The 18,238-nt window shown below is 38.4% G+C and overlaps 1 protein-coding gene across 1 annotated transcript; it reads left to right on the top strand.

The window, feature by feature from the left end:
* The first annotated feature begins 245 nt into the window (after positions 1-245).
* LOC138695734 (zinc finger protein 235-like) lies at positions 246-17,839 on the top strand. Its single transcript, XM_069819875.1, has 5 exons — positions 246-691; positions 3,062-3,150; positions 6,706-6,816; positions 9,328-9,410; positions 15,578-17,839. The coding sequence occupies exons 2-5, from the start codon at positions 3,067-3,069 to the stop codon at positions 16,638-16,640; spliced, it is 1,341 nt and encodes a 446-aa protein (XP_069675976.1). The 5' UTR covers positions 246-691; positions 3,062-3,066; the 3' UTR covers positions 16,641-17,839.
* The last annotated feature ends 399 nt before the right edge of the window (positions 17,840-18,238 follow it).

Here is an 18,238-nt window from a genome sequence, read left to right as displayed (position 1 = left end):
ATTCAAGATCTACAGACTACATACAGGAATAAGCTACTTCATCATGCCAACCCTTTACTAAGAGGCATAACATAAATTCAAAAAATACTTCCGTCTTTGACGGTCTTATTAATCAATTTTCTTTAACATAACCTATTTAAATTTCAATTTGTAAAATCATATTTTTATAAAAGGCGAGGATCCAAGGGACCTGGTACTTTTAATGAAAACATCCAAAAAAAAAAAAAAAAAAAAGTCTGCAGCAGTGCACACTACCATTCACCAGATGGAAGCTGCGTGTGTTTACTGCGTTGCTTACGAGAACGGTTTATTGTGCAAGGAAGCTTGTGAACGATGTCATATCCTATGGTGCACCGAAAGAACGAAATCATTGATTTCATACAGTGAAGACAGCGCCCGTGGGGCAAAGCCCTAAAACTTTCTCTTTGCACGAATGTGCACATTTTCTTATTTATTTATATTAGCGATCATAGTGGTTAGCAACTATCTATGGATGCATATTTACTACGTATTGAGTTTCGTCACTATATGTACTAGACGGTGATAACATGGAATAGAATTATCACAGCAGCCTGGATCTAACCACTTTCGTGGCATTACACCGTTGCTTACCACATAAGCAACGCTTTACACCTGTTGTTCACGAAACTATTATCTGCTCTGAACTAGTCGAATTATTGCACTATTACAGGTAAATATCTAATGAACTCTTGTCTTTCATTGTTTAAACGGATATATACAGCTAGTAATATGGTAAGATTAGTTGCAGTAGTACATTTGTAGGCCTAATACAAGTAAATTTCTTTGCAATGAACTTGTATTTCAGTTTTACTTTAGTTTCATTTAGAAAGTGAATTTGCTGTTTTTATATTGCAGTATTACAGCAAGATTATTGGTAGTCATATTTTGGCTTTTCTATAGCAATCATGTCAAACTCAGTGCTACCATAAATCTGCACAGAGCACAGTACGTGACTCGGGACAGATGACAATTCAATCGTACCTGCATTCAATGTTCTGTGACAGATTACATTGCCGTGTGCGAATTTAAGGCGGAAATTTCTTGTGCTCGATTAGCTAGTACAGTATTTAGCGACAAGCTTATGGTCTCGAACTTCGGGACATATTACGTTCTTTGCTGTTGTTAAAACGCAGTCCTTAATAAATTGTCCGTCCGAGTAAATTCCATGTCTTGCAACAATCATACGCGCTAGTTCATAACTTGCTCTCAGAGCATCAACACTGTACGCCTTCATGTTCTACGAAAAACTATAAAAAAGAACATTTAAAGTACAGTGCGCTAACCGAGAGATTATTATCTCAGCTTTCACAGAATCCTATGAAGCTTTCACCCATTCACAAAGTTAGTATCGACCCATAAGATGCACCATGCTTTTGAGACCTATTAATAAACATTAATAGAGTACATAAATAATTGTAATACAAATGTGTACCTTGCGGAATAATTAATATTTATTTACATCACTCTCTTTAAATTTGTGGCTTTTTCCTTCAAACTCTAGTACAAATTTAATGATCGGTTTATATTTCCTTGGGTCATCAAAATGCAGATCCCGGTCATTAATATTATCTATTACTGGGTCGACTTTTTTTTACATATTAACTATGATTCTATGAAACAGATTTTTAGTTTCCTCTTAGGATTGTACAACAGTAAATAAGTTAAGCCTAAATGTACTGTCAGCATATTCCATGAGCTTTAAAACTGTGCAAGTACGGTAAATAGTATTTAACCTGTTAAAAAATAAATGTAATATCACACACTGTGAGCGAACTACTTACATCACATTTATCCACTTTTAGACATTTCACTACAACTCTTTCTTCTCCATCCAAATCCTTCATACGCCTGCTGTTTCAACTCGTAATGTCGTTTTATATTGTACTGTCTTTTAGAGAAGTACTGTTCGCATTATATATGATTTCCTGCAACCATATATAACACATTCTCCCATTCTACGTATATTAAAAAATCTACGTGAAGTAGGCGATTATGTCTGTAAATTTAGACGCAGCCTTTTCTTGGACTGCAAGTTCATACGTCTCCGCCTGCCAAAGCACTGTCGGGCCACAAGAAGCCCAGGACAAACGTGTGACAAGCTGCCATCAGTTGCTGAGCTTGACATCGCTGTTCTAAAGCACGTGACACTGAAACTTTAAACTAACAATTTTCTAAGTTCTACGATGCTGAGAATCTGTGACAGGTTAGTTAAGTTTAGGCTTTCCGTATCCCTTGCATATACTAAGTGAAGTGAAATGTGCGTTTCGCGTTTCTTTTGAACTGTTGTACCTCTTTATTTCACGTGTTAAATAACCACTTATAGGTCATCTACACCAATTCTTTCTAGTTATTTTATAATATGTTTTCAAGTTATCTGACGTCCTGTATGATTTGTTCACATTGCAAAATACCTTGCCTCTGAAAACAGTGATTTCTCCCACCTACTTGTATATTTGTGAATATGTCAGGCTGTGCTAGTATACTCCATTAAAGAGGTTATGTTTGGTTGTGGGTATAGGTAAATACTACTAAGTGTCATAATTCAGTTCTCGACGTACTTTTTATTAGTATCACATAATTCCAAATTCAGGAAGCTGGTGGGTGGAATTTCATCACAGCACACGGTAGGTAAATCTATGGCCCAGAACCAGACTGTTCCAAGTTCATTTTACCAGGGGAGCAATTTTAAGCTGCTGACATTCAAAGATTCCTGAAACAATGTGGAATAGCTTCATAGCAACCTTATGGAGAGGAATATTTACAATTTTGTTCGATTCATATATGCAGACAAGAACTGGAACACAATAAAACGCAGATTTCTTTCTTATGAAAAGTTGGACTTAGAACAGTCTGGCTCTCAGCCATCGAGATGCCATAATCACGCTGCCTGCAGGTGGTGGAGCTCACACACCTGGGCCTTGCTAACCTTCAAAAACTCTGCATTCTGCTGTCCGTGTTCAAGTTCAGCCAAACAATCCCATAAAGATGGTGCAGCTCACATCCAGCAGATGAATGTCAGTTTCCTAATGGATTGTTTCAGTTGTGATGGATTTAATCAAGACGGAGCCCGAGGTGGACCCCTTGGCTGCTGACGACGCAGATACTGAAGCGAAGGAGCCTTCAAGCAAGGTAAACTCACATTTCAGTAATTACACGTAAGTCATTCACGTACGCCTGTTTTGTACTCACATCTGGATATGTGTTGAAATGTGGGATTTTGGGTTGAGGGGAAAATCAAAATTGTGTTTCTGTGTTCCTGTCATAAATGCCACACTTGGACTAATCTGTCATCTCGTACTCTTATCATGTATTATGTGGGTATTTGACGGTTTAGGCATCGTATATAAAATGTTTGTGGCGAAGGAATAATGGGGAGGTTCATGGAGACGTAAGGCTTGTATGATATTGATATCGTTTCTGGAGGTGAAGCAAGTGTTGCTGTACAGGGTGTGGCACGAAATAATTCATCGTAGCTATTGACACAAGCGACTCATCACATTGACCTAAGATTTGCACAATTTGCGTGCATCAGTGGACCCTATTGTGAGTGAACTTGGATATCTGCTAGGTATAGGCAGCAAGGCAATGACAGTTAAGATTGCAACATACACACGCAGGCGGTCGAAAGGTTCAGACCTGCAGTTGCATAACTGTGTGTGTATGTTCAGATATCTGCAGATTCTGCTTGCAGGTCGGAACTTTCAGCTTACTAAAAGTTACGGCTTTTAACAATGAATTCTACCTATTAGTAGGTTTATTGATTTACTGTATATTGGCACTTACCCGCTTTGTGGAATATTAAGTCGAAAGCATATACCAATAGAAAGCTGAAGTTACAAGCATAATATGAAAAACTGGTGACATAGACAACGAAGCCACTGCAGATACAGTTAAAAAGAAAATTAATAACATTCGCAGTGCTTTTCGTAAGGAACATGATTTTATTTCAGTTACAGTTTTGATACAATTGGTTCTAAATAAATATTTGTATAGTGCACAGTGTAGTCATTCAATACTTACTTTCATATACTCCGTCTTCAGACCTTCGCACAGGGTGTCTCCAACCTTTAGGGTCATAATTATACAGATGATGAACTGAGCAGTTTGACATGAGGAACCAGTGCAGTGCAGTGGTCGGAAATGGATACTTCAGACAGCACGAGATCTTGAAAACATAATATGTGAGAGACGCTTCTATAAGCTGCTTTAATTTTCATAGCAAACAACTGCCTGACAAATTCCATGATGATGTTTGTTATTGCGTCGTTGTAATGCAAGCATTAGACACGTGGTCGCCACTTTCAACAAGTGTTCTGAGCTCTTAAGTTGTTGCTTTGAGGTGTATGTTCTTTTGGAAATAAACATTAAATATCTTGAGTTTGCAAGAGATATGATCATATCCATGATCACCTGGGCAGCAGATTCTTAACTGTATAGCGACACCAGGGATATTGTTCTGGATGTATCAAGGCTGGTGGAGATGTAAGTTGTTTATGTGTGCTTGCAAAATTGTTCTTCAAACTGATTACTTGTTCCAGACCTTATAGCATTTCCGACCACTGGTTACGCTCAGTTTAGAGTCCCCTACCATCTGTATAATTTTTATCCTAAAGGTTGGAGAGACTCTTTATATGATTTTACATGTTTCTGGAATGATTTTTCCGAGTGCTTGTGGAGAGATGACTGCAGAAAATGTTAAACCTTCAAATGAACGGCCAGTTGCTAAATATCTTGACGTCACTACTAATCTTTCGCGCACACTGATTGCACTTCTCATTACTGTATTTTTTCTCAGAATATAAGATTTGATCATTTTGAATAATTTTTCGAAACATTCTTCATCCATTCTTTAATATTTTTTAAATCTTCACTGCTAGTATTTTGCAGACATTCCGTAAGCTTCACTCTTTCGTTCACAGCCGTTTTCGATTTTCTTTTGACGTTAAGAACAACATTAGAAACAATGCAATCCTCATTCTGGTTTTTGTGATGGTATGCACCATGTTCACAATGGAATTGAGCTCTAGATAGGATATCTGATTGCTGGACTGTGTCTGTGTTTTGAACAGATGCAGGAACTGCAGTCCTGGGACTGTTCGATCAGCTCGTACTGAATAATGTGTGGCCTGCCTCCGTCCTGAACGCCAGTGCATGGCAACCATTATAGAGCCATTGACGTCGCCCTCCCCACCCAATGGAATTATAACGGGACCTCGCCCATCCAAAATAATTGGAAGAGAGATTCTTCACGTTAAAATACTAAGTAACTTGTTTGGAAAATGAGCTAGGATAGAAGCCGGCAATAGTTCTTTCCAATGCATAGATGTCGCAATGAACTGTTAGTGATACAACTCATAATGCTCCCGCTCTTTCTTTCCTGCTGCATTTGAGATCCGTCAATCCCCACATATGCAATGGTGCCTCCACTTCTTTGTCTTTCATCCACATTTTTTCACCTCAATTATTGTGATCAAACAATAAAAGTTAGCAAGCAGAAGTAATATTATGAAATTGAGAGTTTAAATTTACTGTGAATTCTACCGTATTTGTGCTTAATATCAGTTAACAATTAATTGTTTATTATCAGTTTTCAACATTTTTTTCCAAACAATCACATTTATTTCGAATTTTAAAAGTGACAGTTACCAACGTGCCGTTTCCGTCATTGTTTTTGTGATTATCGTCCATGCAGTGTGTGGTTTTCAAGTGATCGGCGATTGTGATGTAACTGTTACTGATAATGGATAGTCTTAATAGAAAAATTGTCCGAAATAAAACAGCAATATACGCAAACAGTAGTTTCATCAAAATAAGAAAAATAAATGCATCAGACGAGGCTTCTTCCGACATATGAGCACATGTTTGTCAACATCATGGCAGATGCTAAATGCGATTTCCATTATAAACATTCTGAGAGATGACAGTAGTCATTAAAATGAGAAAACAATGGCTAATAGACATGTCTCCGAAAATTAATACCTTGCGGACTGTATTCGTTGATCAGTATCTTGGGACACGCTCGTGGTTACCATTGAAGAAAAAATGCAATCAATGTTTCGAAGAAGGAAAAGAGTCGAATGAGTCATTAAATGTTGTACGAAAGAATGACTTTGAAATTTGTATTGTAAGAATAATGTGAGCTGCTTGCTTCTTTCTTATGAGGCACACAGTAGCATATCGAAAATGAAGTGGAAGAAAAGTGGCGACAAGATGTAGGGCAGAAGGATGCATTATGATGACTGGAAATCACATTGAACATCTGCTGTGATGTTGGTGAACAAGCACTCGTATCTAGGAAGCTATTGAGTTAGACCTTTCTGTCTTGTCTGTTAAATATTAACATTCCTCAGAATATTGAATGATCTTTTTTATGAAAATCATATTGATCACCTTGTAGTGCGATGTTAGTGAACAGATGTTAATTTTAAGATTAATATTTATTAGACTTTTTCGTCTTGTTTTGATGAATACTACCACCTTAAAATATTAAAAGGTTTATTTAATGTATAATGTGATTTGGACAATTACGATGTGCTATTCACTTTCAGATGGAAAGCTTCCCGTTGCCGGTATCTCGTGTCAATTCTTTATACTGGCAAGCAGTAGAGTGCAGCTCTATCACTCTTGAACGTGTGCAAGCCGCGTAAACAGATAATTGACTTATATTGTGTTCTGTTTCTGCAGACAGCGACTGCAGGTGACCTGTACGTGACAGAAATAAAGGCAGAAGTGCTGGACCAGAGGGAACTGAAGTGTGAGGAGACAGCTGTGCCTGTAGTGAAGTGTGAAGCCGGGGTGAGTTTTGTGCCTGCACTGCCTTGTTTCCATTTCATAATGTGTTGGCTGGATGCAGTAATCAGTAGCGCCCTTATCCACTCCCATGGTGCAGTTGTCTGCTACACTATTCCTGGTCGTTGGCAGTTCAAGTCAATGGAACAGGAGCACATCATTAAGTTACCCCAGTGCTGCACTCTGCTTCTTGTTTCCCTGCAAAGGCCAAAGATGGAGATGACGTGATGTTATTAATGCAGTTTTATTAATAATTCGTTTCGGAAACTGCAGGACCTGGAAAATCTGCTGCTTGGGGCAAGATAATGGTAACCATCAATTGGTCTTCAGCATAAACTTAGGTTGTCAATGCTCATAAATAAATTTAATAATAATAATCATCAACCAAAACATGTATTAGACTGGGTGGTCTGCACCTCAGCTGGATGACCAAGGGAACAAATTGCAGGATGCGTGTTCTGTCCATCCTTGCGATCTGATTTTCGCAGTTTTTCCTTCCACCGTTTACAAATTGTAATATTCGTTCAGTAGTGAGTTCTTTCAGGATATCATCATTTCTTTTGTGACTCCTGCAATGTGTCTTCGTCTTGGCAGCAGTTATTCTGGAGGAATCAGACGTTTTTATGGTGCAGCCCTCTCATCTGCAAGGGAAAAGTCGGGCTAAAGTTTTATAAATTTTGATTCGGTATTCCTCTGAAGTAATGATGGTTTGAAAACTCAATTTATTCTGCACATTTGTCTCTTTTATTTAGCATCGATGGAATTGGTGATAGTGACATGGTATTTGGCGGAATGAAGCCGAGATTTCGCTATAGATTACCTCACATTCGCCTTAACCCAACCAGCTAATCAGCTGAAGGGGGTATCGAGTCTGACCTCAGCAAGCAAGCATCTCAGCCAGCTTATAAATTTGATAATTTAGTTTTGTATGTGGAGGTCTGTACACTCTTTATGGTAATTTGTTATTGAGGCATATTTTGCTGTGTATAGAGTCTTTTCTTTTAAATGCAAACACTTTGGTTTTATCATATGAGATATCCATATCATAATTTTTGGTTATTTCTCTAAATTATATTGTGATATTTGGAGGCCATCTTCGGATTTAGAGTCCACACCTGTGGAGTAACGGTCAGCGCGTCTGGCCGCGAAACCAGGTGGCCCGGGTTCGATTTCCGGTCGGGGCAAGTTACCTGGTTGAGGTTTTTTCCGGGGTTTTCCCTCAACCCAACATGAGCAAATGCTGGGTAACTTTCGGTGCTGGACCCCGGACTCGTTTTACGGGCATTATCACCTTCATCTCATTCAGACGCTAAATAACCAAAGATGTTGATAAAGCGTCGTAAAATAACCTACTCTCTATATAATTTATTTCCAAGAAATAGTCTGCCCAGGCATCCTGGGTTGCCAAAAACACAGAATAACACACATATAAGAATAGTAACGATTGCAGTAAAATAGATGAGTCAAATTGAAATGTGAACTAGGAGCTTAAATTTAAGACATAATAAATTTGTACATATATTGTAACAATCACACACTAATGGATAGAAAAAGGGGGGGGATTATGATATTCCGTATAAATGATTTTTCAGAATCGCCACAGACCCTTTAATGCTAGAAGTAATTATTTTTGGAATGATGTCATGGATTCCAAATGTTTTGATAGTGTTTACAGTTGATCGTGGGATGGTGCCCCTCGCTCCGATCATTAAACCATGTACTTCCCAGGTGCCTTCCGTCTGATATTTTTCTCGAAAATACGGAATAGTAGGCTCATAAATTTGTTGTTTCTCTTTGTTAACCTCAGATGGTTGTGTCTAGCTCATCTCAAATCTAACAGTTGGGTCCAGTATAAAGCCTTTACTATTAGTCTTGTCTAGAGCCATGATGTCCGCTCTTCTAATTCCGCCGCCTTCAGACACAACGCAATGCACCTCTTCATGGACCTCGAAGGACTTGTTTCTAAGGGACTGTGCTATTAGTTTTCGGATGTTATGTTAATATATCTTCGCATTTAGAAAATAATACTTGGTCGTCTGCATACAACATAGTGTGTAAATTGAGTTTGCATGTAATAGGTATATTGCCTTGAGGTTGCTGTCTATAATTTTTAATTATGGTATTCATGAACAACAAAGGGGATAGTCCAGATCCTCGCTTAATTGGTTTCTTTGTTCCTAAGTCGTTTCCTTAGAAGTTAGATACGCTGGTGATCATTTCCTTTGGTACGCCATCATTATGTATAATCGGAAGTAATTTTTCTCTGTTAACTATGTCAGATATGTTTTCCTGGATTTTAGTTATCAATTCACACAGTTCCTGAACATCAACTTGTTTACTCTTGTTCAAATAACACTTTTAGACACATGTATATTTGTGGGTTCCCATTATCTTGCCCCAAGTAATCTGATCTGGATATAAGGCCGTTCCAGTTGAAGTTCGCAGCAGGACAGGTACTTGATGGAGTTGGTTGTTCAGCTGATGTGCCAACTCTCTGCTTTATTACCTCTTTTCCAGGAAGAACCTCTTGAATTGGACATCGTCAAGGAAGAGCCAACAGTGGAACTAATGACAGAGAGGGATGAAATATCACCTGAAAGGTAAGTGTGCTTTTCTTCACTCTTCATTTCACTAGTTCGGTTAAATGACAGCAAAGGAAACATTTGCAAAGAAAAAGGCTTTTCCTTGTTAGTATATTAACTTCGTAATAGTTCATAAGAATGGCTGAATATGTTTTGGGAACTAAACTGGCATAAAACTGGCTAATATGATGGCCAGACGCGATTCTGAATGCTACGTACTAGACATGACTGCTAAGTGGCGTGTATGTTGTATCGGCCTACAGCGAGGGCAGCAAAGAATGTCTGTAGGTCGCTTTCCAAGTTGTGTTTATTCCCGTGACAAATGTGGGAGTGCATTGTTTAGAATGGACAGTGGTTTATTTCTGGAAGATTGGTTGGTGAGAGCAATGGTGAATTGTTCAATAGTTGAGCAGTTTCGATTTTTATCAGTGCTAGTTGTCAAAAATAGAAACAACGTTTCGAGGAATGAATCTCTCGTCTTCTGCTGGAAAACCTACTGTGGGAGTCTGGGCACAGAATAAAGTGGGAAGACACCTCCACCTTACAAGCCAAGTGTTCTCCGGTTCAGAGGAAGTGCAAGGAAGCAGCACGTATTGAGTGTTTCAGATAATCCTATTAGCCAACCCAGTCTCTATCTTCTGGACATGTCCACACCTGTGGAGTAATGGTCAGCGCGTCGGCTGCGAAACCAGGTGGCCCGGGTTCGAATCCCGGTCGGGGCAAGTTACCTGGTTGAGGTTTTTTCCGGGGTTTTCCCTCAACCCAATACGAGCAAATGCTGGGTAACTTTCGGTGCTGGACCCCGGACTCATTTCACCAGCATTATCACCTTCATCTCATTCAGACGCTAAATAACCTAGATGTTGATACAGCGTCGTAAAATAACCCAATGAAATAAAAAAAAATAAAAAATCTTCCGGACATATGGCTACCTACAGTCGAACGGGATATAAAAAAAATTCAAGAAAAATGCGCCAAGTAACACCACTGTTGGCCATGTTTACCTTCATCACCACTAGAAGCCAATAGTAGTTTAATTGATTCCTGCTAATTAATTATTCCACTTCACCACTAGATGGCAGTATCAGTTTAATGGGGTCCACTTATTAATTACTCTTTTGCACCACTAGATGACAGTAACTTAGTAGTTGATTCATTTCCTATTGTTTATCATTCCACGATTTGCACTGTTGAATGTTATGTTTTATTTAACGACACTCGCAACTGCAGAGGTTATATCAGCGTCGCCGTTGTGCCGGAATTTTGTCCCACAGGAGTTCTTTTACATGCCAGTAAATGTACTGACATGAGCCTGTCGCATTTAAACACACTTAAATGCCATCGACCTGGCCCAGGATCAAACCCGCATCCTTGGGCATAGAAGGCCAGCGCTATACCAACTCGCCAACCAGGTCGACTGCACTGTTGATTATTAGTGTCTATTATTTGTTGTTGTGCTATTGTTCAATATAATTAGTTTACTTACTTCCACGGTATTCTTCTTTTTAGTCGTATTCTACATATACTAGTGGCTTGTGCAGCAAATGCTGCTGCAAACTAAGTTCGTTAGACGTTCAAATAAAAATTTTTCAGATTTATTTTCAATGAAAAATACTTGTCTTTTTGATAGTTATTTGCTTCCATAATAATGAAACATACTCTTAGGCCAAATACATTTTCTTGAACCTATCCAACTTCAGTTTTTGAGTTTGAACGCGAAAACGCAAGTATCAATGTCAGGACGATAGCAGTAGCTATTTCAGGTCATTGTGGATTGTAGGCAAAAGTTAAAAAAAATGTCAGGTTTGCTAAGCTTTCGAACAATAGCATTTTCGTATAGCTGCTGCATGTAGAACTTGAAATGTAGAGCGTAAAATCATTTTATCCTACTAAGAGATCCTGCTGAAATTATCTGGAGACTACAACATTTTCTAGGCTTCTTATTTTATTAGTAAGTAATACCTTTTGATCTTTCCTTAGGAACTGTAATTTTTGCGCTCTCTCGAGCCAATACTGAAGACAATGACACATATCAATATCTACACTACACCGCCATTAAGTATATGAAAAAGACCCAACCCCACTGGGTTAATAAGTATAAAAATATTTGATTTTTAATAACAATATTATTATCTTACTTAAGTTTAGTAGTTAAATATAGCAGCCACTCAGTAAATTATAGAAATGAAGATCTTAATTAAGATATTCTCTACATTTACTTACATAACCACAAAACGTTTCACTTTCATGTCATCAATATAGCATCAATATTATGTACAATTAATGAAAAAATAGATGCATCATGATATTAACTATAATAATATTTAATTTCTAATGGTAATAATGTCATCAAACCACCTCAAGTTTCGTAGATTTGAATATCCAATACACAGCTGTACTCAGAAAATTATACACTGCAGAATCAGTTTTTAGTAACAAATTGAATTGAGCTCTAAATATGTCGGCAATCCTGCAGGTCATGGCCTTCGTGTAATAGCCTATTGTTTATTGTAGTGTGTGTTTTGTTCTGAAATTCAATCAAGTCGGCCGTGATTGAATAAAATTAGTCTCAAAACTGACAACAGATGGATTTTGGAAAATAGGAAAATTATGTAGGAAAATTGACATTTCACTGAAAACTACTACTTTTCCGAAAAACTTTAGGTTCCAAGCTTTAAAATGACGGGCCATTTATTAAAATCCGTTCAGCCGTTTTCCCGTAATTTCCATTACCAGTTCAAATTATATATATAGATTTCACGTTCCAACAGCTTATGACATCGGATTTCCCGTTCTTACATTTCACATCGATCTGACGGTCAGACAGGTTAGCTGTTCGTAACGATCCCCACCTGGAGGCGAAGAGAGGTCCAATGTACGAAATATTTTTGACACCTAATAATGGAAAAAGTCCAAACTGCTCAATTATTGAACTTTATTTCTCTTCACAATATAGGTCTTATTCGTAACGAGTTCAAATTACAATAAGCAGCAATACTTACTACACAGTGTAGGCCTACATATTGAGTCCTTCTGATTTGAGGTACACCGGGGAGTACATCTCACTTGACGATATGTGTCAGAAGAAGAACAATTGTTTGTATGCATATGAAGTCTGACTAGTGTAATATGTAGCTAGTATGCGATGTATGCAATGGAGGGGGAAAGGAACTGGCCACCCTACCCCAATATATCCTGGCCTAGTTGCCTCATGAGTGATGCCTTAGTGGTGTTACTTATGATGTTCAAACCTATTTTCGGGCAGATGACTAACCAACAACATATTGATAAGATATTATTGTGTTTTCTGTTTCATAAAGATTATGACTGAATTAGTTGCAATAGACAATAATGTACCGTATATCCTCAGAAAGAGAAAAGTAAAGCCCTTAATTTTCCCAGTTAGACAGAGTTTGTATTTAGAGGAAGATCTTTGCACATCACGTTACATGGTAGGGAACTGAAAATATGACGCATCACCATTTTCATCTGCTTTGTCTGTTGTAAATCATACAACATTGAATAGCATACGCCTATACTTTCGAACTTTCTTTGAATTCGCCTGGTACTTCCCTGTGAGATAATGCTGTTTGTTAGATTAATCTAATAGTTTCTGCCATTGACGACTGTAGTTTGTTGAAGGCTGGGAAAATTCTGTTGACACCAAATTATCTTCTTCTAATTGTGGATTTCCAGTGTTGTCACTGCAGCACATTCGTTCTCATCAAATAGATTATATCGACTGCTGTCCGATACTTTTGAGAATGGTACGCTTATCTGCAGGTACCTTGCCAAGGCAAGGGATTTCCAGGTATCCTTTCCTTGAATATTTTTGTTCCAGATGGAATGTCTTTGTCCTATTAGGGACAGAGCTATCCAGCATACTGTAACATATGGAGCCAATCCGACAGATCACCTGCATGCGAACTGACTCAGTCGTAACATAAAACTTCTAAGCATGAGATGACTGCAGGGCGCTAGGGACGACATGTTGTTGCGAATATCCGCGTGACTGGTGACTGCTGTCATCACCATTACTGTCACTGGTGCTGCTGCTATCATTACTTCTGCAAGCAATGCTGCAGTAAAATCCCTCTTAGCATATCGCATGTGGTTGTCCAAAGTGAAGTGTTTGAATAGCTTACCACAGCGATCAGTTTCTCACTGCGCCAGTAGGATCAAACATGTCCCTCACTTGTCAGGCCGCTGTGTGTTCTGCGCAACCCAACGGAGTGCCTGGGAGCTTCTTCACAGATAGGCTGTAGCGGTGGATGTCTGTGTTGATGCTGCAGTTCATTTTCTTGTTGTGTTCGCACTGGGGTTTTCTTACGGGCATTACTTATCAGCCGCTCTAATTATAAAACGAAGTAAAATATCGAACATCGAAAAGTGGAAGGTGCTGGATGAAAGTGTGGACAACACTAGAAAAGAATATGGATATTTACAGTCTCATTCGAGATCTAAAAAATTATAAAGGGTGTTTTTATTCAAAATTACAAATACTGTCTAAAATCGATTAAAATTCGAAATCCATTTCATGAATCAATTTAAGTCATTCGTTTAACCAATCAACATTTTTAGTTGATCGACAGCTCTAGTTGGAGTAGAAGCAATTGCGACGGAATGCTCACCGTCCACTTCACACGCTATGCGGGTGCTAAGCTTGATGAGTCCAGTGCGCCTTTGTCTGCAAGTTCGGACTAGTGGGGTCCTGCTTTATTGCTGCTAACAAGTGCATGCCCCAAATTTACTATTTAAGGCGGGATAGAGGTGAAATGTTTGGCATATTGGTAAAAAATTCCGATTTTGTGGTTTTAACATTAAAGATATTTTACACTTTGAAGAATATCTATGCAAATTTCATTTGTCTATGACACGTGGAACAGTTGTTTTCGTCGTCATTTTTAAAAGCCTGCACAGCGCAGCTACTCCCAGGCAGTCAACTTCTGGAACTCGCCTGTAGCCTCTGTTTGGAATACACAATGTTGTGTTTAGAAATGTATTTTCCTTGGAGTTGTTTGCCTGATCACATTGGCCATCACTTTGTTATTGAAGACATTCGTTACACGCGAGATCCCATGTCGGGTGTTGTTTACTAACTGAATTTGGTTTGTGTTTGTAATCGTTTGTTGAATGGTTTATTTGCATATACGGGAATGAGTACGGATGTAGAATGTGTGACAAAGATGAAGACTGTCAAAAAGAAAAAGAGAGCTGGTCTGTCATATAAAGCTGGGCACAGTGAATGTATAGTTTTTCTTATAGATGAACCGTGTGAAATTTTTTACATGCTTTTGCTCTAGATGTAGATTCATTTTCCGGGCTGAGAGGCCGTGGTCTATTGGTTGGTTTTATACCAGACGTTTCGTTTCCAACTGCGGGACCTCTGATACCACTCCACTGAAGATGTCTGCCGCAGTTGCAGACGAAACGTCTGGTATAAAACCAACCAATAGACCACGGCCTCTCAGCCCGGAAAATGAATCTACATCTATAGACTCCGGCCGTGAAAGCCTACACTGCAAGATGCTTTTACTCTGTTGTAATATTTTGATAATTTTGTCATATCTAAAGTGTATCTTCTCCCAAAATGTGAGAGCTACGTTTCTGACATTTTAACAGAATGTTCTCTAAAATGTTCCTTAAAATGACTGATGGAGTATATTATCAGTTCTGAGCTTCATTAAAAAATATATATAATATATAAAATGTCGACCACTTTTTTTTTTTTTTCAATTTTTCTATTTTGTTCCCTTTAACAATTTTTTCTCGAGCACTAAAAGTGATATTCAAAATTCCTCCGGACATTTTATTCATGACTTACTAAAGAATGAGAAATAAAAATATAGTGCATAATATTAATTTTTGTGTGAATAGATGCATTTCAATATTCTTACACTTTTCGAAAATTTATAGAAAAAAAAATTACATCTCAAAGACCATAGAGGTATTGAGTTTAAACTTGCCACAGTTACTTTTAGTGTGAAATAGACTGCCTATGAAAAAAAAAGTAGTTCTATAACATGGGAACCTTGGAAAAGTCAGAATTTTCACCTGAGTCTTCCCCTTAAACAAATTTTTAAAGTGGGTTTGGTAGATATTTCTCTGCCAATGTTTTCTTTTGTGTGTGATTTTTTTTTTCGAATTTAGCAATTTCAATACCTTGGTCTTAAATTTCTTCACAGAGTTCGTTTTACGCATCACGAGATGACATTTGCTGTGGAAAATCACATGACAGTTGCAGAGGATGTCGAAAATTATGACTCGCGAGACAAATTTGCCTCCGAATATACGTTTTACGCCAATAAATACGAACCATGTTTGAATGATAGAAGAGAAAGTAATACTGACATTGAAACTGCCAGCCAGATAGCGCACAGCAGCAAGGGCAGCAGTGTATTGAAGTGTGAAGTGTGCAATAAGAGCTTCACGAACTCCAGCAATCTGAGGGTGCATGTCCGCCGACACAAGGGCGAGAGGCCATACAAATGCGGCGTGTGTGGGAAGTCTTTCTTTGTGTCTGGAAATCTAAAAATACATGAACGGAGGCATACCGGCGAGAAACCCTTCAAATGTGATGTGTGTGGCAAGTGTTTTGCTGACTTCACGAACTGCAAGGTGCACGAGCGCCGCCACACGGCCGAGAGAACTTTCAAATGTGACATTTGCGGTAAGAGCGTCTCGTCAGCGAGATATCTGAAAATCCACATCCGGCGGCATAAAGGCGAGAAGTCTTTCAAGTGCGATCTTTGCGATATGGCTTTTGTGAACTCTACAGATTTCAAAATCCATTTGCGCCGACACTCTGGAGATAAGCCTTTCAAGTGTGACGTGTGCGGTAAGTGTTTTGTTTGCACATCTTCTTTAACTGTCCACTCGCGTTTGCACTCCGGTGAAAAACCGTTCAAATGCGGCGTGTGCGGGAAGTGCTTCTCAGCGCAGGGCAACCTCAGAGGCCATGCCCGCCAGCACACGGGCGAACGGCCGTTCAAATGCGAAGTGTGCGGCAAATGTTTCTCGAACGCCAGTAACTTCAGAGTGCATGGCCGCCAGCACACAGGGGAGAAGCCGTATAAATGTGGTGTTTGTGGAAAGTGTTACACTGTGTCGGGGCATCTCAGAATCCACGAACGAAGACACACGGGCGAAAAACCATTCAAGTGCGATGTTTGTGGCAAATGTTTCGCAGACGTCACAAACCTCAAAGTTCATACGCGCCAGCACTCTGTCCACAAGCAATCGAAATAAACTGTTTGCAGCTGTGCATATTGCGCTGTTGTTTGAGAGCCCAATTCATATTTGAGTTTAGAAATTTTACACAAATAGCGGGAAGAAAAGTTTTATATATAATATGAATACATGGATTCAGAAGAAATGTGACCTAATGACAAATTTCCTATACAGTGTAATACGTAATAGTACATTATGCAACGAGCCTATAATGCTAGTAATTAAGACTCGAGTTTCATAAGTTTCATACGAGCGTCTTAATTACCATTATAGGCAGTTTCATACGACTTTGTATGCTCGACCATATTTCTAACTTGAAATTATTCATAAGTACTCCTGTTATTCTTATCTGACTGACCTTGTGCAATCTCGTAAATTGTGAGATGTGCGCAGACGCAAAAGTATTGGTTTTTTCCGAGGAACAAAATGTCGACATTGACCTTGACATAATCTAGAGAGTAAAATAAACATTAATCTTGATGTAACATTGAAATTGATGTAGACGAGATGACAAATTGAATATATTTGAATATTACGTACACTTAACGCTAATTATTATAGTAACAGAACATAACCTTCTGCGACAGTATTGGATTTCCAGCCTCCGTGACGTTTCGCTAGTTGTCTTTCGATTGCATATCCGAGAATAATCGATACTTGCGCTTTCATAATGCTAGAATGGCGTTTTCTGATTGGTTGAAGAACTGAACTTTAATGAATAGGTGTACTTTAATAAGGTCCATTAAAGGGCTGCTACCAGGTGTATATTTACTACATTTCGGCATGGTCGAGCATAAAATAAATAATAAAATTATGCCGTAGCTGGAACGTTTTGTCTTATGTATATTAACTTCTTGTTGTGAGAGTAATCTGTTGATTGTCGTTATGCTGCTTTATGTCATTTTATAATACTTTAAGCATTTAACATATACTACTCCTCTTGGCATAAAGCATTTCTATTAGAATTGCTGCTCTGATCTGACTTTGTAATTACAACCATAATTCCGCCATTATTTTAGGTGTTAATCTCATACCTGGTTTAATAATTGGAAATATAAATTTTGAACGTTTGTGTGTACCTAAAAATATAGTTGAAGGGCTTTAAGGTAATGTTTTCTATTTCCCAGTATATGTATAGAGGTAAAGAAGAAATGTATAACCACGTCTGTACCTTTGCTATTGCATAGATGAGGACAGATTAAATTACTACTATCAGATTTTCTCAACCTTTTCCAATATTTGATTGCCTTTTCCGTGCATCCTTCATATGTGACTACAACTTCGAACTGGCATGCATCGAATGCAAGACTAACGTCTGTTTTAAGTTGCGTTGTCCCATGATGAACCTAAACCATTATAAATGTGGCATAAATGAAGTAGGTGTATCACGTTCATTTCTACTTGGGCAACATTTCTCGCAGTATTGTGTGTTAGATATCTCAGGCTAGAAATAATGTTACGGCTATCAGTCCATTATAGCAATTTTGCCCAATATATTTTAAATGATAGAAAAGCTTACGTAAGGTCCAGAATCAGGGACAGATTATGTTAGGCTTGTTCAGACTCTTGATATGCCTTCCATAGACATTTCGTTGTATATATATAAATAGATGGAA

This window comes from Periplaneta americana, chromosome 3, assembly GCF_040183065.1.
Source record: "Periplaneta americana isolate PAMFEO1 chromosome 3, P.americana_PAMFEO1_priV1, whole genome shotgun sequence".
NCBI lineage: Eukaryota > Metazoa > Arthropoda > Insecta > Blattodea > Blattidae > Periplaneta > Periplaneta americana.
Note: the sequence above shows the minus strand (reverse complement) of the source record. Positions and strands in the feature narration are given on the sequence as shown.

Coding starts and splice junctions, on each gene's coding strand:
- LOC138695734 (XM_069819875.1), top strand. CDS start 3,067: ATGGATTTAATCAAGACGGAGCCCGAGGTGGACCCCTTGGCTGCTGAC. Junction 3,151..6,705: donor CGAAGGAGCCTTCAAGCAAG/GTAAACTCACAT, acceptor CTGTTTCTGCAG/ACAGCGACTGCAGGTGACCT. Junction 6,817..9,327: donor TAGTGAAGTGTGAAGCCGGG/GTGAGTTTTGTG, acceptor CCTCTTTTCCAG/GAAGAACCTCTTGAATTGGA.